The sequence below is a fragment of the Schistocerca nitens genome, chromosome 8, assembly GCF_023898315.1.
Source record: "Schistocerca nitens isolate TAMUIC-IGC-003100 chromosome 8, iqSchNite1.1, whole genome shotgun sequence".
NCBI lineage: Eukaryota > Metazoa > Arthropoda > Insecta > Orthoptera > Acrididae > Schistocerca > Schistocerca nitens.
Genome location: NC_064621.1, coordinates 356,586,460 through 356,611,587, shown reverse-complemented (window position 1 = coordinate 356,611,587; position 25,128 = coordinate 356,586,460). Strand labels below are relative to the sequence as shown.

Here is a 25,128-nt window from a genome sequence, read left to right as displayed (position 1 = left end):
GTATTACAACATCACATATGAGTCAGTGATATCGATATAAAAACTATCAGTATTGTAAAACAGTTAACTGCTTAAATCGAATGAGGCACCAAGCTCCACAGAATTCCAGTTACATTTTACATTGAATACACAGACTTAACTCCTTTCGTATCTATCTTTATCCAGAATTTCTTGCAGAGCAAATAGTCCCGCATGACTGAAAAAAAGTGCATGTCACTCCTGGTTGCAAAAAGGGTAAAATATCGGATGCATAGGATTTCAAACCTGTATCACTAAACCCATCTGTTGCAGGGGCCTAGAGCATATTTTAAGCTCAAATGGTATGATCTTCATGGAGTAAAATGAGTTTCTTTCAAAGGATCAATACGATTCAGGAAAATACACAGCTTGCTTTATTCATACACAACATCCTGCAAACAATAGATGGAGATGAACAGGTAGATTGTGTCTTCCTAGATTTGTAAAAGGCATTTGACGCTGTCTAACATTGTCTACTACTAATCAAGGTATGATAATATGAAGTATCTTTGCAAATATGGATTGGCTCAATGAAAATTAGTTAATAGAACCCATCTTGCTCTATTGGGTGGCAAATGTCCCACAGAAACAAACATAACGTTGGGTCTGCCCCAATGAAGTGCAATAGGACCGCTAAAAGTTCTCAGTATGCATAAGTATTTCATCAGGTAGGATCAGCAGCACAATAAGATTGTTTGTGTAACATGTTGTTGTCAATAGGAAATTATTGCTGTTGGACAGTTGGGCAAAATTTAAGGAGGAATTTGGGTTTTCTGTGATTGTCCTGGTTCATTAAGGCAAAGCCAAGGATGGCTTCTAAATCAAGGCCACATCTGACACCTGTCCTATCCTCATAAACTACAGTACCTGTTGTATCCTCATAAAACTTGTTATGTGTATGGGGGGCTTATGTTTTGCCTTATCGATATGCATTTTATAAATTTTACAAATCCTATATCATTGTGAGATGATCCTTGGATGAATAAAGATTAATAAACAAGTAATATAAAAATTCAAATCTGTCACTTTCAGATGGACACTTGTGAAAGGACAGACACATTTGGACCCCACAGCCATTATGAATCAAGACACAAATAAATGACTGACATTAGCTGTTAATAGGCATTGATTAAATCACTGGGGAAAGTTGAAAATTTATGCTGGACTGGGAGTCGAAGCTGACTCTCCTGCTTACTAGGCAGATGCACTGACCGTGGCACCATCTGGACACAGTGGTCATTGCAGCTACTTGGACTACCCTAACGTGCCTTCTGTCAGACCCAAATTCTCAACTGATCCAAACACTACTGATGTAGCGCCCCTTGCCCATTATCCTCATTACTCATGCCATTTCCCATAAGAGTTCAAGTGTGGTGTGCATCTGCACTGAAGTGATCTATTGGTCATCCTCACCTTAATTATGTATGTGTTCTTTGTTCTTTTGGGCATGCCTGAAAGAACAGACACATTTTGATACTGTAGTCACTATGAATCAATACACAAAGAAATGACTTACATTATGGCAGTTATAAGAGTCGAGGGGCATGAAAGGGAAGCAGTGGTTGGGAAAGGAGTGAGACAGGGCTGTAGCCTCTCCCCGATGTTATTCAATCTGTATATTGAGCAAACAGTAAAGGAAACAAAAGAAAAATTCGGAGTAGGTATTAAAATTCATGGAGAAGAAGTAAAAACTTTGAGGTTCACCGATGACATTGTAATTCTGTCAGAGACAGCAAAGGACTTGGAAGAGCAGTTGAACGGAATGGACAGTGTCTTGAAAGGAGGATATAAGATGAACATCAACAAAAGCAAAACGAGGATAATGGAATGTCGTCAAATTAAATCGGGTGATGCTGAGGGGATTAGATTAGGAAATGAGACACTTAAAGTAGTTTTGCTATTTAGGGAATAAAATAACTGATGATGGTCAAAGTAGAGAGGATATAAAACATAGACTGGCAATGGCAAGGAAAGCGTTTCTGAAGAAGAGAAATTTGTTAACATCGAATATAGATTTAAGTGTCAGGAAGTCATTTCTGAAAGTATTTGTATGGAGTGTAGCCATGTATGGAAGTGAAACATGGACGATAACTAGTTTGGACAAGAAGAGAATAGAAGCTTTCGAAATGTGGTGCTACAGAAGAATGCTGAAGATAAGGTGGGTAGATCACGTAACTAATGAGGAGGTATTGAATAGGATTGGGGAGAAGAGAAGTTTGTGGCACAACTTGACTAGAAGAAGGCATCGGTTGGTAGGACATGTTTTGAGGCATCAAGGGATCACAAATTTAGCATTGGAGGGCAGCATGGAGGGTAAAAATCATAGAGGGAGACCAAGAGATGAATACACTAAGCAGATTCAGAAGGATGTAGGTTGCAGTAGGTACTGGGAGATGAAGAAGCTTGCACAGGATAGAGTAGCATGGAGAGCTGCATCAAACCAGTCTCAGAACTGAAGACCACAACAACAAGAACATAGTTGCTTGTTGGCATTGATTAAATCAATAGGGAAAGTTGAAAATTTATGCTGGACCGGGATTCGAACCCGGGTCTCCGGCTTACTAGCTAGATGCATGCTGAACACTGCACCACTTGGACACAGTGATCTTTACAACTGGCATGGACTACACTAGTATGCCTTGCGTCAGGCCTGAATCCTCAACTTATCCACACCTATACTTTCTTTGTGTCTTGACAGATTCGTAGTGGCTGTGGGATCAAAGAGTGTCTGTTCTTTCGGTCATGTCTGAAAGAACATATATAATTAAGGTGAGGATGACCAATTGATCACTTCAGTGCAGATGTGCACCATGCTCGAACTCTTATGGAAATCAGTGAAATGCTGCAAGTAATGAGGACAGTGGGCAAAGGGTGCTATGTTAGTTGTGTATGGATAAGTTGAAAACCTAGGTCTGACGGGAGGCGTGCAAGGGTAGTCCGTGCAGCAGCGGTGACCACTGTGTCTAGATGGCACTGTGGTCAGCACAACTGCCTTGTAAACAGCAGACCCAGATTCAAATCCCGGCCTAGCAAAAATTTTCAATGTTCTCCATTTATTTAAAGAGTGCCCACTAACAGCTGATGTCAGTCCTTTGTGACTTGATCAGTACAGTAAACAACCTGTATCTTTTGACGGTCAGAGAACTACTAACGCCTCCTTTGATTCATATTACAGAGTTGGTTTAAAATGAATAATTATTTTTTATCATTTTTACAGTAAGGGACATGCACAATCATGATGAAGTGGTTGTTAAAACACTGCAAAGGCCTGTCTCAAATGATAAAGATGATACTACATTGTCTTGTTTTTATCAACTCAAAATAAAACAAAGAAAACCACATTTGCACAAATACAGGATGAGTTAAAAAGGACTTTACAACTTTGGACTGATATAAAAATTTATTGAGATAACTTACAGAATCAGTAGATGTGCCATTTTTTAGCGAACAACCTCAAGTTTGATTCATGTCGTACATGAGTACCCCATTTTGCCACTAGAGTGCCAGTGTAATGCACTGTTAAAAATGGCTACTTTCACTGGTGTGGAATGTGCTCGCTGTGTGTTTTGGTTTCATGAAACAAACTCCGCAACAACTGTTTGGTGCCAATTTTGCACCGAATATGCTAAATAACCTCCAAATTGAAAGTGTATGGCTCTTTCTTCTACATGGAGAAAACTGTCACTGGTAGTGTTTATCTGGATATGCTTGAGAACTTTTTAATTCCCCAGGTTGATTAAAATGACCGAGACAGGATGGTTTACTACCAGCAAGATAATGCACCACCCCATTTCCTCATGGAAGTTTGAGGTTTCTTAGATAATTGCTTCGCAGGTCAGTGGATTGTCTCATTGTCACATCGCTGCCCAAACTGGACACCACTAGATTTGTTTCTCTGGGGTTTCGTTAAAGACGATGTGTATGTTGCTCCCCTACCAAACAATTTAAGCAATCTGAAAAATAGCATCTATACTGCCTTTCCAGAAAATCGGATATAACTTGTGCAATGAATGTAGGAAGAAATTAATTACTGTTGGGATGTTTGCCGCGTCACAAATGGTAATCATATCAAACCAAAATGACACTTCACACTTATATGTGAAACCTGAGGTTGTTTGGTACAAAGTGACACATCTACTGATGGTATAAGTTATCTGAATAAATTTCTATTTAATTCCAAAGTTGTGAAGCCCTTTTTGACTCAATCTGTATATCAAAACATAATTATTGTAAACAAGTCTTCTTGCAAGTGGGAAAACAGTTATCTCACTAGCACTTATTTTGTAACCATGCATCATTTGATAGCAAACTCGCTGCTGTTACATTGTCATTATACGTGCCCTCATATTTAATCTCCTTCACTTTAAGTTTGATTGTGCAGATCCTGTTTTGTACAGCTTTGAGATCAAGATCAACTTCATCGTGTACCATTTTTAAATTCGGTGCTGCTGATTCTTGCACTCTGTGTTTTCTATCACATTACCATGCTTAACTTTGAGTTCAGCCATTCTTTTCATCAGTTCTTATATTTCACACACAGTGCCCTCAAATGGTTCAAATGGCTCTGAGCACTATGGGACTCAACTGCTGAGGTCATTAGTCCCCTAGAACTTAGAACTAGTTAAACCTAACTAACCTAAGGACATCACAAACATCCATGCCCGAGGCAGGATTCGAACCTGCGACCGTAGCGGTCTTGCGGTTCCAGACTGCAGCGCCTTTAACCGCACGGCCACTTCGGCCGGCTACACAGTGCCCTCCTTTCAGTTGGCAAATGTCATTTTGAAACTATTTTGCAGGTGTGTATCATGTTCTTCATGCCATTCGTCTAACTTCTTACTCTGGGCTTCTTCTCCAGTCACTGTTTTTTTTTTTTTTTTTTTTTTTTTTTCCTCCTAGACATTTGCTGATAGCCCATCTTTCCAGTTAGCAAATTTTCTTTGTACTACCTCACACTGTTTTAATTTTTTTGATGAGAACCATCTCAGGTTGTGCTGTCATTCAGTTATTTTTTTTTTTTTTTTTTTTTTTATTTTGGAAATTGATTTATTTTCTGCAGTCATGAAACACTGTGTCACTCAACACATTTCACTGTGACACTGATAGTAGTTGTCAGCATTTTTAATTAATTTATTGGCAGTGGTGAATATTTCAGATTAGGCCTGATTAAAAATTGTAGATTAAATTTTGGGTACAGAAGTGCCCACCTCTAATTCGAATTGTAATATCTAATCACTATTGAATTACAGTGAGAACAAAAAATCGTTTGCTAAGTGGCTTGTACACTGCTGTTTCTGATGTTTGTGAATGGTGCTATCACTGTTGCAGGAACGTTAATCTTAAAGTTAACCGTTTATTATTTAATACAGTTCCAAGTAGTTGTAATTACATAGGTGGCTTTTCTTTTCTTTTTATTTTAGGTAGGAAAATAACTGTAGACTGGGCTGTACCAAAAGCTGAATATATTTTGAAAAGAGCACCTAATGATTTTGCAACCACAGAATTTCATAAGCAAAGCCCTGACAATGCACTTGACATAAGTGAAGCTTGTGAGTCCGATGTTCCACCTGAAGCAGACCTTGTTGAGGTGCAGAATCACCAACTCAAGAAAAAAATAAAGGTTTGTTGGATTTGAAATTAATCAGCTTTTTGAATTGTGATACCTTCTAGATATTTATGATTTAATTTGGAAGAACACTGCCCAAGTGTTTGAATTCTGGTCTGCTACACAGTGTAGCATTTCTGTGTTCCACAAAGCAAGGGATCAGAGGAACAATCCAAATCAGATTTGAGTAGGAGTAAGGATTTCATTCAATTTGTGTCTGACTTGATGGTCTGCTGCACTATAGGAATGTCCTTTTGGCTGTTAGCAACCCAAGACCCAGTATCCGACGCCAGGTGGCAGTTGGCTTTGTCTGTCAGGCTAGAGTTGACAGGTTGGTTTTTCCCTTATGAAGTATGCAGTAGGTGAGATACACAATACATGCTGGGCATTGTGGTCACATCTTCTAGGTTCACTTAAGGATTACAGACTTTCTAATGACATTGAGTATTTTCTAACATCATTTACCACAGTTGGGAATGTGAGAAGTCATGGCAGGAGGCAGCACTTTTCAGAGGAATGCTGTTGATAGGAAATGGGGATAGATTCGGTGAAAGCCTTGAATGTTAAAACAATTTTGGGTGTGGCTGGAAGTTTACAAAATCTGGGAGCTTGTGAGCAACTCTTGCTGGGTGTGGGAGGCAAGAGTAGCCCCTGTAGGGCAGAGTTCATGCATGTGTAAAAGTGTTGCTTATTTCTTATCGGCAGTGGCTGATACAGCTATTATTGCGATGTGGAAGTGTTATGAAAATTTGCAATTTAATTCCTGTGAGCAGACATAGAATTCTGATTAGGCATTTCCAATTTTATAGGTGAGTGCTGTGATCTAGTGTGTGAGCTTTAGATTGGTCATGTTGTGCTGTGCATTCATACTGCATGGTCGCTGCACATAAGACGTAGCCACCTTTTTCTCGAGCACCATGTGCCAATGTTCCAGTGGCAGCGTACTTCAAAGTGCTCACAGTGGAGGGGGGGGGGGGGGGGGGCACAAGAGATGCGATCTAGTGTGTGAGCTTTTGATTGGACGTATTGTGCTGTGCATTCATACTGCGTGGTCGCCGCACATAAGACGTGGCCACCGCCTTCTCGAGCACCGTGTGCCAATGTTCCAGTGGTGGCATACTTCAAAGTGCTCACAGTGGGGGGGGGGGGGGGGGGGGGGGGGGGGTGCCACAAGAGATGCAGCAGTCATACTGCTGGAGTCAACGGAGCCAATCAGGATGCAGCTCCACATGATTACGTCGTGTTGTCGTGGCCCAAAAGGGGAGTCATCTAGTTGGCCTCCTGGGATACGGAGTAGGTTTCCTCTGTCACAACGCTGTTACTGTGATAGTGCTTACAGGAGATGAACTTCGGCTATGGACCTGGACATGAATGATTATGCTGAGTTATGTTTCACCTTGTTTTCATAATAAATCTTCTAAGTTGTAATTTATTCCGACTTTTCCATTTGGTAGTTTGTATCAAATAGTGCCATCATTAGCTAGCTGGAGGTGATATTTGATAATCAATGGTAATTAATGACATTTGTTCCCATCCCAATTTGAAGTGCTTCATTTTTGGTGTGACTGTGACTTACATAGCAGTGAACTGCTACTTTATTTTTGCCTTTGTGGATTTGTGCAGAAATTACAATATGCAGGTTGGAGGCAGTATATTGACTGTTATTGGTGCATGTCTAACAGCCCAAGCTCAGAATCCTCCTGAATGCGGTTAGATTGCCACATGGTAATTATCATTGCTATTAGAGTTGTTCCAATTGTAACAGTTTTCCAGGTCAAAACGGCTGAACCTTATTCAGATTGTTTTTGATGTGTTGCAGTGTGCCTGTCAACATTTTGTTATGATTCAGCATTGTAATGCACTGCGTAATTTATCTGGTGCACTACTCACATCTAGGAGGGTGTGGATCCTGGTTCCAAACGTGTGAGACTTTGGACAACACATTATCTTTGAGGGCAAATTGCAGAAATTTTTTCAACTGTTTTAATTTAGTACAATAGTGGTATTTTATGAAATAATCTTGTATATTCTTTAAGTGCACAAAAAAAGAGGATATGTGACAAATGATGAAAAGTAAATGTTGAGACCTGGCAAGCATTTGATGGCTAATTTTTTTTCTGATATTTTGCAGTTGTAGTAGGTTTGAACGAAACTATCAGAAAATTCCAGTGATACAGTATTTGGTTACTGTTTGCAGTTTTACCACGCGCAGAAGTTTTACATACATGTAGTAATGAATGAATATGTTATGACAGTTGAAAACTTGTGCCAGATCGAGGCTGGACCCCATCTTAACCATTAGGCTATATGAGCATGCCTATAGGCCTTATTCAATCTCTTGTAGCCACTGATGATTCAGCCTATGATTTCTGAACACTACATCCGGAGATGATTCTCTCAAATGCATCTGGAAATACCATCACCGGGGAATAGATTTTAGTGATTTGAATATTTGGGGAGTTTCAATTTCCTACTTGATGCTTATTGATAACCTGTTGAAGAGATTTGAACCAGTGTATAAAACTTTATTCTTAATCGTAGACTGGGATGCATCATCTGTATGGAAATTATTTTTAAGTCTATTGTTATAGTTGTGCATTCTGCAGCACATCCTAATTTCACTCTTACTACACTCGTAAAAAAAGCTGTTGGCACCTGACATGATATTTACTTTTTATTGTACAGTTTTCCTAGCTGATTTCAAATCTGTAATACCATTTTGCTTTTTTGTGTCAGGTTTTGAAAATTTTTTATTTCTCATTGGATGCAGTTTGTAGGAAATTTTTCATTGTTTCTGATTATATTTTGTACAAGGCTGTAAATTCACTTGGCACCATATCCAATGAAACCATTCTTTGCATGCAGTTTATACATACATTTACACATTTTCATGTTCAGTTACTGTCAGGTGGGCTCACATTGTGTGCTGGGGTAACTGTGCCCACTTGTTACGCGGTTGGATAAAGATGGCAAACCGTAGCTATGCAGCATTTGGAATTCCTATGCTACGATGTTATGAAACCAAAGTTTTGAATTTAATTGTCTTTGCCAAACATCACTGGATTCTCCTGCAAAAGTTGTTGATTTGTAAATTATACAGGACTTCCCTAAGTTTTTACCCAATTCCAAATGATCTCATTACTTTTCGATTGCATACTGCAACTGCAGATGACATAGATGATGAAGTAGTGCAAAAAGACATTTCTCTTTCATCACTTTCCAAGGACTCAAACTCTGACTACCAACCTGTTGAACTTACTTATCTGATAAATGATGTTGAACTTGCTTGCGTCAAGTACAGTTTCTCACTTTCAGTATGAACACAAAGAACGTATGCAGTCTCAGTGTGCAACACAGCCTTTGAAGAGTAGTGACACTTCATCAGTTCATATAAGACTGGTTTGAAGGCAGTATTATTACACAATGAAAAATTATATGCATCAGTACCAGTTGTAAATTCTGTCCACATGTGAGAGACATATTATAGCCTTTTACTCATGAAAATATATCCTGCAGCAAGCACAAATGGTATACCTGCAGTGATAGATATTCTCATGGAAATGTAGGCAGGTTACATGTCTTAGAGGGACAGCAGAGGTAGAGAAACACCACTAAATCAATAAGAATTGGCCAGTCAGAGATAAAATGCAGCCAGGATGTAAAACCATATTTCATGTCACCACTCGTATAATGTGGACATTATGAAGTTCATAGAGATAAAATGCATGTCAGGATGTAAAACTGTATTGCATGACCTACCATTGGTTGAGCATGACAAAGATTTCATGCCACCAATTATATAAACTGGGGTTCATGAAGAATTTCATAAGTGTGATGGAAAAACACCTGCATGCTTTTCAGAACCAGTGTAACAAGTTTCTCAAGTTGAGTTATGCAAAAGTAAAAGAAGGTGTGTTCATGGGTCCACAGATATGGAACATCATTGCAGTCAGCCACTTCCAAGACTTACTGAGTGGTTTGAAAGACATGCATGAGTGGTTTTCAGGTCAGCCAAACCAAGCCCCTTGGAAATTATGTCTATTAAGATGTTGTGCAAAAGAAGTTTAGTATGTATAGACACCTTTATTGCATTCATCTCCTTGCCTCACATTTTGACTTCTTCCCCATGAACCTAAGTTCAGCCAGTGACAAACACTGTGAAACTTTGCAGCATGACATATCAGTAATAGTCACACTTTTGGAGCTATTGGAGAGCAGCGGAGTTGGCTGAGTAGTGCTACACAATTTAGTGTGACACACCACATGTTCATCACAAATGCTAGTCTACGGGTAAGAAATTGAAACCAAAAACACCTTAATATTCTTGTAGTGTGTGCCCATTGATCTCTACTTGTTCAGAATTCCATAATATGACTTTTTGTAAGATTAAAAAGTTAAATTATTTACTGTGAATGAGTTGTAAACCTATTCAGTGTTCCCTTGATTGCGTTTGGCATGTGCTCTATAACAGTGTAATTGTATCAACAAATGTCACAGTTTTTTAAGAGTTCTTATGTACTTTTTTGTAAATCATTTATTTAGGTCAAGATTAGGAGAGGGTCAAGTACTGAACCTTGCATAACATCATATTTAATGTTCCCCACTCTTAATTTAGTTTTATTACTGTGGTAATATGTGTTAAGTGACCCTCTTATTTTCTGATGTTGTGATATGACCCCATCTATGTAAGGGATACATTTAATGACATAATGTTTTAATTTCGCTTCTAGAATATGATATGACAATTGAAGGCATTCCAGTTTACAGAAAATGCCACCAGGGTAATTTTTCTTATTTAGTGGTGTCAAAACTAAGTTTGTGAGATCACATATTACTTTCCTTGTAGATATCTTTTACAGTAACCAGACTGAGCTGTTGTTAAAAGGTGGTTGTCAGGAAAATGGTTCATTTTCCTGTTGAAAGCTGTATTCTTTTTTTTTATTTTTATTTTTTTTTGTTTAAAAAAAAGAGAAAGGAAAGAAAAAAGAGAATAGATAGGGTGAGAGACATGTCTATAATTATAGGTCACTAACTTATCTCCACTTCGTAAGTTGGTGTCATTGTTGCGTATTTTACTGTTTTAGTAAAGATACCGTGACTGATTAACTGATTACAAAAGTAAGCCAATAGTAGCACAAGATTTCAGTACTTCGGTTGAAATACCACAATTGTTGTTGTGGTCTTCAGTCCTGAGACTGGTTTGATGCAGCTCTCCATGCTACTCTATCCTGTGCAAGCTTCTTCATCTCCCAGTACCTACTGCAACCTACATCCTTCTGAATCTGCTTAGTGTATTCATCTCTTGGTCTCCCTCTACGAGTTTTACCCTCCACACCGCCCTCCAATGCTAAATTTGTGATCCCTTGATGCCTCAAAACATGTCCTACCAACCGATGCCTTCTTCTAGTCAAGTTGTGCCACAAACTTCTCTTCTCCCCAATCCTATTCAATACCTCCTCATTAGTTACGTGATCTACCCACCTTATCTTCAGCATTCTTCTGTAGCACCACATTTCGAAAGCTTCTATTCTCTTCTTGTCCAAACTAGTTATCGTCCATGTTTCACTACCATACATGGCTACACTCCATACAAATACTTTCAGAAACGACTTCCTGACACTTAAATCTATACTCGACGTTAACAAATTTCTCTTCTTCAGAAATGATTTCCTTGCCATTGCCAGTCTACATTTTATATCCTCTCTACTTTGACCATCATCAGTTATTTTACTCCCTAAATAGCAAAACTCCTTTACTACTTTAAGTGTCTCATTTCCTAATTTAATTCCCTCAGCATCACCCGATTTAATTTGACTACATTCCATTATCCTCGTTTTGCTTTTGTTGATGTTCATCTTATATCCTCCTTTCAAGACACTGTCCATTCCGTTCAACTGCTCTTCCAAGTCCTTTGCTGTCTCTGACAGAATTACAATGTCATTGGCGAACCTCAAAGTTTTTACTTCTTCTCCATGAATTTTAATACCTACTCCAAATTTTTCTTTTATTTCCTTTACTGCTTGCTCAATATACAGATTGAATAACATCGGGGAGAGGCTACAACCCTGTCTCACTCCTTTCCCAACCACTGCTTCCCTTTCATGCCCCTCGACTCTTATAACTGCCACCTGGTTTCTGTACAAATTGTAAATAGCCTTTCGCTTCCTGTATTTTACCCCTGCCACCTTCAGAATTTGAAAGAGAGTATTCCAGTTAACATTGTCAAAAGCTTTCTCTAAGTCTACAAATGCTAGAAACGTAGGTTTGCCTTTTCTTAATCTTTCTTCTAAGATAAGTCGTAAGGTTAGTATTGCCTCACGTGTTCCAACATTTCTACGGAATCCAAACTGATCTTCCCCGAGGTCCGCTTCTACCAGTTTTTCCATTCGTCTGTAAAGAATTCGCGTTAGTATTTTGCAGCCATGACTTATTAAACTGATAGTTCGGTAATTTTCACATCTGTCAACACCTGCTTTCTTTGAGATTGGAATTATTATATTCTTCTTGAAGTTTGAGGGTATTTCGCTTGTCTCATACATCTTGCTCACCAGATGGTAGAGTTTTGTCATGACTGGCTCTCCCAAGGCCATCAGTAGTTCTAATGGAATGTTGTCTATTCCCGGGGCCTTGTTTCGACTCAGGTCTTTCAGTGCTCTGTCAAACTCTTCACGCAGTATCTTATCTCCCATTTCGTCTTCATCTACGTCCTCTTCCATTTCCATAATATTGTCCTCAAGTACATCGCCCTTGTATAGACCCTCTATCTACTTCCACCTTTCTGCCTTCCCTTCTTTGCTTAGAACTGGGTTGCCATCTGAGCTCTTGATATTCATACAAGTGGTTCTCTTCTCTCCAAAGGTCTCTTTAATTTTCCTGTAGGCAGTATCTATCTTACCCCTAGTGAGACAAGCCGCTACATGCTTACATTTGTCCTCTAGCCATCCCTGCTTAGCCATTTTGCACTTCCTCTCAATCTCATTTTTGAGACGTTTGTATTCCTTTTTGCTTGCTTCATTTACTGCATTTTTATATTTTCTCCTTTCATCAATTAAATTCAATATTTCTTCTGTTACCCAAGGATTTCTATTAGCCCTCGTCTTTTTACCTACTTGATCCTCTGCTGCCTTCACTACTTCATCCCTCAGAGCTACCCATTCTTCTTCTACTGTATTTCTTTCCCCCATTCCTGTCAATTCTTCCCTTATGCTCTCCCTGAAACTCTCTACAACCTCTGGTTCTTTCAGTTTATCCAGGTCCCATTTCATTAAATTCCCACCTTTTTGCAGTTTCTTCAGTTTCAATCTGCAGTTCATAACCAATAGATTGTGGTCAGAGTCCACATCTGCCCCTGGAAATGTCTTACAATTTAAAACCTGGTTCCTAAATCTCTGTCTTACCATTATATAATCTATCTGATACCTTTTAGTATCTCCAGGATTCTTCCAGGTATACAACCTTCTTTTATGATTCTTGAACCAAGTGTTAGCTATGATTAAGTTATGCTCTGTGCAAAATTCTACAAGGCGGCTTCCTCTTTCATTTCTTCCCCCCAATCCATATTCACCTACTGTGTTTCCTTCTCTCCCTTTTCCTACTGACGAATTCCAGTCACCCATGACTATTAAATTTTCATCTCCCTTCACTACCTGAATAATTTCTTTTATCTCGTCATACATTTAATCTATTTCTTCATCATCTGCAGAGCTAGTTGGCATATAAACTTGTACTACTGTAGTAGGCATGGGCTTTGTGTCTATCTTGGCCACAATAATGCGTTCACTATGCTGTTTGTAGTAGCTAACCCGCACTCCTATTTGTTTATTCATTATTAAACCTACTCCTGCATTACCCCTATTTGATTTTGTATTTATAACCCTGTATTCACCCGACCAAAAGTCTTGTTCCTCCTGCCACCGAACTTCACTAATTCCCACTATATCTAACTTTAACCTATCCATTTCCCTTTTTAAATTTTCTAACCTACCTGCCCGATTAAGGGATCTGACATTCCACGCTCCGATCCGTAGAACGCCAGTTTTCTTTCTCCTGATAACGACGTCCTCTTTATAGTCCACGCCCGGAGATCCGAATGGGGGACTATTTTACCTCCAGAATATTTTACCCAAGAGGATGCCATCATCAGTTAATCATACTGTAAAGCTGCATGTCCTCGGGAAAAATTACGGCTGTAGTTTCCCCTTGCTTTCAGCCGTTCGCAGTACCAGCACAGCAAGGCCGTTTTGGTTAATGTTACAAGGCCAGATGAGTCAATCATCCAGACTGTTGCCCCTGCAACTACTGAAAAGGCTGCTGCCCCTCTTCAGGAACCACATGTTTGTCTGGCCTCTCAACAGATACCCCTCCGTTGTGGTTGCACCTATGGTACGGCCATCTGTATCGCTGAGGCACGCAAGCCTCCCCACCAACGGCAAGGTCCATGGTTCATGGAGGCCTGTAATGTTGAAATATTTGCCCTTTTCCTTCTTTAAATTTGAGCTATGGTGAAAATCAAGTTTGAATTTTGGAAGTTACTTTGATAAATTCATATTACTTACCAATTGTAACTCCTCTAATAAACAACTTGATAATACAAGGTTATTTACACCGGCCTTCTTATGGCTTTCCTGCTTAGTACTCCCTATAGCCAACTTCAGGGGCGACAATTCTTTTTGTGTTCTTCAGTATCTTTCTTAGAAATAGTGTTAGTACTAAGTGATTCTAATTTTTCTTGTGTGGTAGAATTTACAAATTCGGGTAATCATTCCTCCAAATTAGACAGTGTTTCAGGTGTGCTAACTATGTCTCAATTCAATTCAATTCAATTTTTATTATCACATAACATGCCTTATACAATCAAAGATTGTGACCAAATTCTTTGCATTGTTCTAAAATAGTTACAAACTAATTGCCTCTGAGATTTGCTCTTTTACTTCCTCACAAACTGAATTGCATTGGTTACTGATTTCATCCTTCAACTGCTAAGGCAAATGGGTCAAAATAGTTGCAATGTTAGTTAACTTAACTTCTATTTCATGTCTGATGGGTTCTGTTATCTCTAAGTTTAGTTCTTCTTTTGTATTTTCTACCTTGACAGACAATTCATTAATTTTAGACTCTACTTCGTTAGCTAGTTCCTTTCTAGTGCCAGATAATTCATTTCTAGTGTCATACAGTTTATTATTTGTTGAATCTATTTTGATAGATATTTTCTTAAAACTAGAATTCATTTCATCATCAGACATTTGTTGTAATAAACCTTTAAACCATTCTGGAGCCACTGCAGTAATTTTTCTAGTAATGACTGGAAAATATTCTCTATCAAGCACCCTCTATTGGAAATGAAGTTCTATGCTTCTTGACAGAGCACAGGGGACTGATGTAGGAGACCCACACCGCTGTACTAGGCAAGGTCCTAATGGAGGTGGTTTGCCATTGCCTTCCTCTGACCATAATGGGGATAAATGATGATGATGATGATGACACAACAACACCCACTCATTTCAGGGCAGGTGTAAATCCCTGACCCCACCGGGAATCGAACCTGGGACCCTGCACTAGGGAAGCGAGAACACTACCACGAGACCACAAGCAGTGGACTGCACCCTACATTACTCTGATAAATTGTTACTGCACAGTTTTCTTAAATGTGGGAAAACTGAAACATGTTGTCACAGTCTAGAAGACAAGTTTTCAAAGTGGATTTCTGTATTTTCTCAACAGTTTACTCTTTCCAATGAACTGCACACTCTCGTCTTGTAGCCTGTGCAACTGCATGTACGTGGCGATATACTGCAATGATTTGCCCCGCCTGGCGCAACCAATGTATCAAACACAGCGATAGGTGGACTGCTCTGTGTTGTATAGCAGCATACCTGCAACGTTGCTCAGCTACCCACCGATGTCAGGATTCAAAATCTTCTTATCTGAACCCGCCGAAAAATTCTTCTCCTCCACACCTACTGAGAAATTACTCTGTCATTTTTAAAACATTCTTTTATTCATCTGTCGACATTGTTTACTTCAGGTTTCGTGATTTGTTCAGATATTTCCTTTCGCTCTCTTCTTAACAGATCATTGCTGAGTTTTGACAATATACCTACACCCATTCACTTATAGTTTTTCCTTCTGTTTAAACCCTTTTGCTCTTAGCAACACTGTAATTTATCACTCATTGAATTTCAAGATTTTGTAAATTTATAGTTCTTTATTTGCTTCCTTTTGCTTAATGCTCCATGTCCCGTACACTGGAAGCCAAATGAAGTGTTCTTCTTAATGGTTTAGGGTTTTATGTAGCTGCTGACTCCCTCCTTGTAACTGAAGATGAGTCAAAACACTTCATGAGATCTGTCACTTGACGTAGTATCTAGCGTATTTACCTTTTTCTTTTAATCACGATAGTCAATTCTCTTGAAGTAGAGGTCCTGTTAATCAGTACCTCTGAGATCCCATGTATGGCCAAGGAAAGGCTTGACTACTTCATGTTCTGCAGCTGTTATTGGACCAAAAGAAGATAACTACTCACATTACAAAAAAGCACGCCCACTACTTTCCTTTTACGAACATGTATTTCCTTGAATGAGTTTACAGATCATTAGAGTGACTTGTGAATTAGAGTAGAACACAAATTTTCATACTATACATATCTCAAAGGCTCAATATGACATTCAAGATTACAATATATTTTACTTGTCACAAAACCATAGCCACAAGAATTAATGTTTTTCGGTTACCTAATGATTTTTATGATCTCTCTAACTGTTAAATTTGCAAAACTGAAGCCTGTTGCTATCTATATTAATTTAATGGACCTGCTTTCACTGCTCCATTTTTTTGTCCCTGTGTCTTCAACTGTGATGTTAGGAAGTATTATTGAATTTGGTGGTCAGTGATTTGAATCTAACCTCACTTGTCACAGTTAGTATTATCTAGAAATTGAGTGTTACTGTTTCTTACCAAACCCATCGCTACTATGACCCAGGCTCTGACCAGTACATTTCTCATCATCCAGTGCCACCCAGGTCATGAATTGTTGATCTGCATACCTTGCCAGGTCTACAGATACTCTGGTTATGCCCTGAAATGAATGGTATCCTACCTCTACCTGTATTCCCTAAAGTAAAATTTAATACTACATCCACCTCACACAATGTCCACCCCTATGACACACCTGCTTCCAAACTTGCACTCCAAGAATCATTCCCCTGTAGATGAGACAGGTGTAAGATCTAGCCCAATGACTCATCCAGCAATTCCTATTGTAGTTTTGTAATAGGCAGATTGTATCTGATGATACGTACGCAGTAAGTGAAAGTGCCCTGGTAAGTGTAAGTATTGTATAACATTATATGTGAGCATGCCTGGCTATTGCCAAACTGTGACTAACTGCAAGTTTTACTACTTAGTTTCTGTATGTGTGGCACAGAGTTGATTTCCCGTCCGTTCTCAAACCAGCTCCATCTCCTGCTTCCCCCTCCCATTTCCTGGAGTTTGTGATTATTACTTCTCCTGACCAACCTTTTCCTCGCCTCATATACAGGGCTGCAACACACAGATATATGTGCATTGTGGGGGTGGGGGTACAGATGGATGCTACTCATATACATAACTGCAACACACGGAGAGCTCTGTGTGTGTGTGTGTGTGTGTGTGTGTGTGTGTGTTTCCTGATTTGAATTACAATTTAAATACATATGTATGTGTCAGTGTCAGTGTATTTAAAATATTTTGATCATCTTAATGCGTTACTAATTCAAAGTTATTTTGTGGGATAATATGTAAAAATAAAGGAAAGGCAACCTCTCAACTGTAGCTGACTGACATGTGGTGCATAGAAAAATACAATAGAAAACAGTATTTACACCAGCTTTCAAGCTCAAGCTCTAGCTGTTTTTCTAGTAAAAATACACACACACACACACACACACAAGGCTGGCTGTTGATTATACCTTGTACAGCCTTTCGCCGCCCCATCTGGGCATTCTCCCTCCCTCTCTCTCCCCTCCTCCTTCCCTCCCTTTCTCCTTTTCTCCCCCACTCCCCCCTCTCCCTTTTTCTACCTCTTAAATGCTCTACCTCTAAACTCCTCTCATATTGTTGTGCAGCTCCTGAGTCATCTGTCGTGGTACCTGCCTCACGCTGTCCAGCTACCAACTCCTTGCCTCACGCGTTCTTCCCTACTCCCGCCCTACTTCCATCTGTCCAGGCAACGGCTATCAATAATCAACAGTTAGTGTTGCAGTTGCATTTGGGGATCTGTGTGTCTGTGTTTGTGAATGTGTGTACTTATGCTAGAGAAAGAGCAAGAACTTGAAAGCTAATGCAAATACTATGTTTTATTACTTGTTACTATGTGCCACATCAGTCAGCTGTAGGTGAGTGATTGCCTTTCCTTTTTTTATGTGTTATTCCATTCTTGAGTTTCTGTTATTGTTATAAAGTTATTTGATGCTTATTCTCTTTGTATATGTAATTAGTAATTGACAAAATAAAGCTATAAAGTCTGTTGCACTTGGCCAGCAGTTTGACACTCTACAATATTATGAAAACTCCTTGTGTGGTCTCCTGATTGTCATAATGGTATTGTGCGTATAACACACTCTTATGCAAGATGATTTCTTTTCACAGAAGAAAAATAAGAGTTATGATCTCCATACCAAAAATATGTCAAATTCAACAGTGAAAAGTCAGCAATATTCTCCTAAAATTGAACAGGATGAAGCAGGTTGGTTCCAGCATTATTTTTATCTCATCCAGTAAATATACAGATTAATTAAAATATGTACCTATCTCTATGTTTTTGTTTCCCCAAAACAGGAAATTTCATAACCAATACAGAAGGATTCAAGCAGGAGCATGAATCATCAGATAGTAAAATGGATGTCAGGAACACTACAGATGAAATAAAAAATGAAAATAGTGAATCATTTAAAAAAGAGAAGAAAAAAAGGAAGATGGAAAAACGTCCAAAGAAAAAGGGAAGATTGATAGTTAGGAATCTCTCATTTAAGGTGAGTGTGAAATGTAGTTTATTAACCTGTTAATGTTTTTTGCCTCCTGTATTTAATTAGCAGGCTACATCTAAACGAGGGAAAAGTTCATTGTCCCTAGATATACCTCACTTTTCCAACTGTATATTGTTATGGAGTATTGGCCAGGTATTTCACTTAGCTTTTAAAAAGTAATATCTTGTTTGAATTGGGAAAAGCAAATTGACACATGCATAACAATAGGTGTATCTCAAAAATTGTGACAGGGCTGATGATTTTTGGCATATAAAATAGCTGCTAAGTTACTCTTGATATGTGAGACTCCAACTGCGTAAGTCACTATCTAGGTGAGAGTTCTGTTGATCAGTTAATGTCAGCAGATGTCACAGTGGAAGAAAAAAGAAAAAGAGTGTAGTACTCTTTTTCTCAAGAGGTGATAAAAGGTCGGTTCTTGGAGAATAGTGTTAAATTGGTTCTAGGAGTACAGTGTTAAATTGGCTCTTGGAGAATAGTCCTGTATCGCTTTATAGTATTCATATGATTTGGAAGATAACATAACTGATAACTTAAGCCTCAAGAGTGGTTCTCACTCCATTTGGTTTGCTTCATCAGTTTGAAGAATGTGCTACTATAGTATGGAAACTAGTAAAGGAGATTAGTCTCAGTACCAATGCTTGTGCTCAAATACACTCTCTGTTCATACCAACTTACAAGATCACATGAGAGTGAGAAAGATTCATTATTGTAAGTCTGTGCCTCTTGAAACAGGAGCGTATGAGGCAACAAGTCTCACGGTATAGCACAGTGCTTAAATGTTTGAATCTTGATGATTGCAAAATTACTCTTAAAAATTAGTTTAATTACTGCAATGTCAAGTAAAAGCTTCAAGAAATAAGAAGATGAATACTTGAAAATGCTACAGATACCACAATCAACTAGTAAAGGAGATTAGTCTCAGTACCAATGCTTGTGCTCAAATACACTCTCTGTTCATACCAACTTACAAGATCATATGAGAGTGAGAAAGATTCATTATTGTAAGTCTGTGCCTCTTGAAACAGGAGCGTATGAGGCAACAAGTCTCACGGTATAGCACAGTGCTTAAATGTTGGAATCTTGATGATTGCAAAATTACTCTTAAAAATTAGTTTAATTACTGCAATGTCAAGTAAAAGCTTCAAGGAATAAGAAGATGAATACTTGAAAATGCTACAGATACCACAATCACAACATCTTGCTTTCTCAAGACAATGCTACTTCCTTTCATTGCCTTAAAAAGGACTGCGAAAGTAACAGGTCCCAAGCTAGAGCCTTGGTTTAGCATGATTTACTTCGTGTCCGCAAGTGAAAACTACACAGACGAGGACCCAAAGCTACTGTCAGAGTGTGCCAGTTGCCAGAAGAGCCTCTGGAAGAATGGTTTGGTTTAATAAGTTTTACACATATAGAGATGCACTGAATGGTAAGGAAATTATTCTTAAAAGTGAAACAATTGGTGCTTCATTACAAAACATCACTGTTGTTAGATTTACCCAGATGGCTTGTGAGATGAATAACATCCTAAGAGTGTTCAGTTCATTGACATTTCTGTAAATATACTGAAAGATGCAATCCAGAAAAAGGTCTTGTGTGATCTCTTAATGATAAACAAGAAATATGAAATTCAAAGGCTGACAGCTAATCCAAAATATACAGCTACTGTACCTATAGCAAAAACAGTAATGAATCAAACTGGCACTATACAACATTATATCAGTGAAAATACTCAGTATTTGAAAATATGATATAAAATGGATAGATAAAAAAAAATGTTCACCAGGTGACAGTAGAAGAAAACTGTATAAAAGATATACTAATGTGCAAATTTTCAGAGCTAGTGGCTCCTTCTTCTGGCATCAGGGTTGAAGGGAAAGGAAGATAGATCACGGAAAATGAGTGGTGACATTTGGGAAATGAGAAGTGTTACGGAAAAGTTGCCCAGAACCGTGGATCAGGGAAACTTACTAGCTGGGTTCAGTCCAGTAAGTCTCCCCTGACCAAGGGTTCTGGGAATTTCTTGTAACTCTTCCTGTTTTCTAAACTTAGCTCGTCCTTTACCTTCTCCCCTATTCATTTCCCTTCAACCCTTCTGCCAGAAGGAGGAGGCACTGGCTCTGAGTACTTTTCTCCTGGCACTGCTCGGTGACTCTATGAGATTAGACATTCTACAATCATCTGTCATGTGGCAGATATATACAGTGCCCTCTACAGAAGCTGAAATATTTGCTAGTGTTCAAGTAAGTCAGTTGGTTAGCTAGTTAGTTTGTTAGTTATTTGCGTATTCTATGCATCAAAATTGTAAACTCTCGCATTGATATGGAACAAGTCAATTTTACAATTATGACTCACTTTCTCAGTGCAAAATATAGCAACATGCTGTCCATTTAAATCATTTATTAAGATTTTCTTTCTTCTTCTTCCTCTCCTCCTCTTACTCCTTCTTTTTCTCCTCCTCCTCCTTTTTCTCCTCCTCTCCCCCCCCCCCCCCCCTCTCTCTTTTTCGGGTTCCGTATCTCAATCAGTAAAATCGGAACCATTCTAGGGTCACTATGTTGTATTTTTGTCTGTCTGTCTGTCTGTTCAACTGTTCAAAACCCCGTTTCTCAGGAACGGATAGACATATCTAGTTGAAATTTATGTCACATATGAAGAGCTTGGGTTCCTTAGCAGAGAAAAAATGTGAAGCTTCTAAATTCATGCAGTCAAACGCTATGGCCATTTATGTCACATGCTTTGATACCCACAAACTTACTCATTAAAACCTAGAGGGTACTCCCCTGATGTAGACTCAAGAAATTTCACAAGAAGAAAGGTTTCACAGCACAAGTAAAGGAAAAAAAATCAGAAAATTGTTAATTTGTAATTATTTCTTGTGAAAAGAATATTTCTTTTGTTATTTGTTATCTTACTTCAAACTTGAAATTAAAATATTCTTGAAAGTCTTGGAATCCCTCTCACTGATATCTTGCCAGTATCAGATGTCAATAACAGACTAAAATAGTTGTTATCTTACTTCATACTTGAAATTAAAATATTTTTGAAAGTCTTGGAATCCCTGTCACTGATATCTTGCCGGTATCAGATGTCGATAACAGACTAAAATAGTTAAGATCCTCTATTCCTGAAATGGATAAACTGTCTACTTGCAAAACTGAGATTGTATGGAACCCACAGTGCACGAGTCCTACTCACACTTGTCCCATTTTTTCGATGTATCTTATCTGTGATCATTCTCTCTCTTTCTCTCTCTCTCTCTCTCTCTCTCCCCCTTTCTCTTTTACACACACACACACACACACACACACACACACACACACACACACACACATCATATTACTACACATTCATAAATTCTTGTATGGAGTAGGAGGAGGTGTGAAGCAGATATGATTTCAGTTTGTGTTTGAAATGAATTTTAAAACAAATTAAATTCTTTGCACCCAGGGTATGTGGTCAAAGATTTTTATGGCTGAATATCTCGTGTCTACATCTACTTTATTAACCTCCAAATTACAGTTAAGTTCCTCAAACCTCCTTCAAGCTGTTTCTCTACTGTTCTGTTTGTGAAGAATGCATGGAAAAAATGAGCACTTAAATCTTTCTGTGTAAACTCTGATTTCTCTTATGTCTCTCTATGTAGGCGGGTGCCAACAGAATACTTTATCAGTCAGAGGAGGAAGTTGGTGCTTGAAATTTCATGAGGAGATTAGTAGTAATGAAAAACACCTTTGTTTTAATGATTGCCACCCCAATTCATGCATTATGTCCTTGCCACTCTCTCCCCTAATCCGCAGTAATACGAAATAAGCTGCCCTTCTTTGAACTTTTTTGATGTCCTCTGTCAGTCCTATCTGAAGCGGGTCCCACAATGCACGGCAGTACTCCGGAAGAGGGTGGACAAGTGTAGTCTAAGCAGTCTCTTTAGTAGACCTGCTGCACTTTCTAAGTGTTCTGCCAATAGATCACAGTCTTTGGTTTGCTTTACTCTCAACATCATGTATGAGATCATTGCAATTGAAGTTAATCATAATTATAACCCCTAAGTATTTATATAAAAGCATCACTAATTGTAACCCTCAAGTATTTAGTTGAATTTTACACATATTGTGTGACCAAAATTTGGTGGATTGCTTCTAGTAATTTTTCTTTTTATTTTTTTTTTTCTTAAATTTTTTTTTAAGTATATGCTTTTCTTTATATACAGTGAACTGCTACTTTTTGCACCATACAGATATCTTGTCTAAATAATCTTGCAATTGGTTTTGATCATTTGATTACTTTACATCATCTGCAAACAATCTAAGAAGGCAGCTCAGATAATCTTCTATGTCATTTATGTAGACGAGGAACAGCATAGGGCCCATAACACTTTCTTGGTGAATGCCAGATATTACTTCTGTTTTACTTGATGATTTTCCATCAGTTACTCTGAACTGTGATATTTCTGGCAGAAAATCACAAACCCAGTCACACATTTAGGGCGATACTCCATAGGCTTGCAATTTGATGAGAAGATGCTTGTGAGGAACTATGTCGAAAGCGTTATGCAAATCTAAAAATATGGAACCTTTTTGACAAACCCTCTTAATAGCATTCATTACTTCATGTGAATGAAGAGCTGCTTGTGTTTCACAAGAATGATATTTTTTGAATTCATACTGACTTTGTGTCAACAGACCATTTCCTTTGAAACAATTCATAATGTTCGAACACAGTACATGTTCCAAAAACCTACTGCAAATTGATGTCAGTAGAATGGGTATGTAACTCATCAGGTTACTCCAACTCCATTTCTTGATTATTGGTGTGACCTGTGCAGCTTTCCAGTCTTTTGGTATGGATAATTCGTCAGGCGAGCTGTTATATATGATTGCTAAGTACAGGACTATTGTATCAGCATCTTTGGAAAGAAACCTAATTGGTATACTATCTGGATGCGAAAACGTGACTTCATTAAGTAATGTAAGCTGCTTCCTACACCGAGGATATCTACTTCTGAGTTACTCGTGCTGCTTGTTGTTCTTGATTCGATTTTTGTAATATCAACTTTGTCTTCTTTTGTGAGTTTCGGAAAACTGTTTTTAGTAGCTCTATTTCAGTTGCTCTGTCATCAGTGACATCACCATTGTTATCTTGCAGTGAAGGTATCGATTGCATCTTGTCGCTGGTGTACTTTACGTATGACCAGAACCTCTTTGGGTTTAGCGCCTGTAGAACTTTGCCTATCATGGGATTTTTCGTTCTTTTAAATTCAGCATGCTTTTTTTGTTGCTTCTGTAACAGTGTTCCGACTTCTTTCAGTGCCGCACTACGTCTGAGTGATGGATAGTGTGAGTCATTCCTCCATACCTTATACATACTTGATAAATGGGACCAAGCAATAACTGTGTAAGTTGAATTTGTATGTTGAAGTCCAATTTTGCATATAAATACCTACAAATTGTGTTCAGTTGAGACCAGGGACTAAAGAAGACAATTTATATTAGGAGATAAATGTTTAATATAATGTTCAACAATATAAAAAATTATATTACATTACAGTATTATGCATTGCAGCAATGTAAACAGAAGTCGTCGTGCTCTAGAAGGTTTCATAAAATCTAAAGCATCGTCCTTCTCACGCAACATTTCCTTGTAGCCTGCTACTAAATTTTTTATTCCCCATTTCGTAGCAGAAATTCGCGTTTTGTTGGAGTCTGTTTTTTCTAAAATTTGTAACCTTTTTCAATTGAACTGAGGTCTTTTGACAAGTTTGAAGCCGTCATTTGATCTTCTGATTGGAATGGGCCTAAAGAACCAGGTTGTTCAATGTTGTGCACTTTCTCACACATTTCTATAAGCTCATCAGTTGTCAGCACCTGATTGTGTGAATCCAACACTTCTTGAATGTCATCACCATCCACCTCTAAATTTAATTGTGTGGCAAGATCGACCATTTCTTCAATCACATTATCAAACTGATCAGCATCTAGTATTAATTCCCATGTGTTTCAGTGTAGAAGGGAGGCCGGGGAAGACACTGTCTCTTCCAGATGCCATTTAAAGTTTTTTGTGACATTTAATTCCAAGATTGTCCTACAATTCCCATGGCATTTAAAACGTAGAATTGCTTCCGAAAGCCTTTAACAGAGAGCTCATTGTTCTGTCTCATAGCTTCATGTAGATGCGCATATGATCATCTCACTTTCGTAAGCTTTAAATAGTGTATGGTCCATCAGTTTGTAGGAAGCTTATTGTATTTGGTGGTAAAAATACAGCTTTCACATCTGGGTTGAAATTAATTAGAGTTACAGGAGAAAGACCTGGTGTGTTGTCCATTAATATCATCACTTTAAATGGGATTCATTTTAATTGGCAATAATGTTCAACTTTAGCTATGAAGTGAAGACCAAACTAATCCTCAGACAGGGGAGCTGTCACCCAAGCTTTAGCATTTGACTTACAAATCATGGGCAACCCATCTTCAACTCTTGGGTTTTC

The 25,128-nt window shown here is 38.4% G+C and overlaps 1 protein-coding gene across 2 annotated transcripts in view; it reads left to right on the top strand.

Moving 5' to 3' along the window:
• The window catches only part of LOC126198974 (RNA-binding protein 28), a 133,726-nt gene that overhangs the window by 40,205 nt on the left and 68,393 nt on the right, over positions 1–25,128 (top strand). For both annotated transcript variants that reach the window (XM_049935634.1, XM_049935633.1), the window contains exons 4-6: positions 5,439–5,638; positions 18,248–18,344; positions 18,437–18,630. In XM_049935634.1, the coding sequence (XP_049791591.1) occupies positions 5,439–5,638; positions 18,248–18,344; positions 18,437–18,630 (491 nt within the window). The remainder of the gene's footprint in view (positions 1–5,438; positions 5,639–18,247; positions 18,345–18,436; positions 18,631–25,128) is intronic.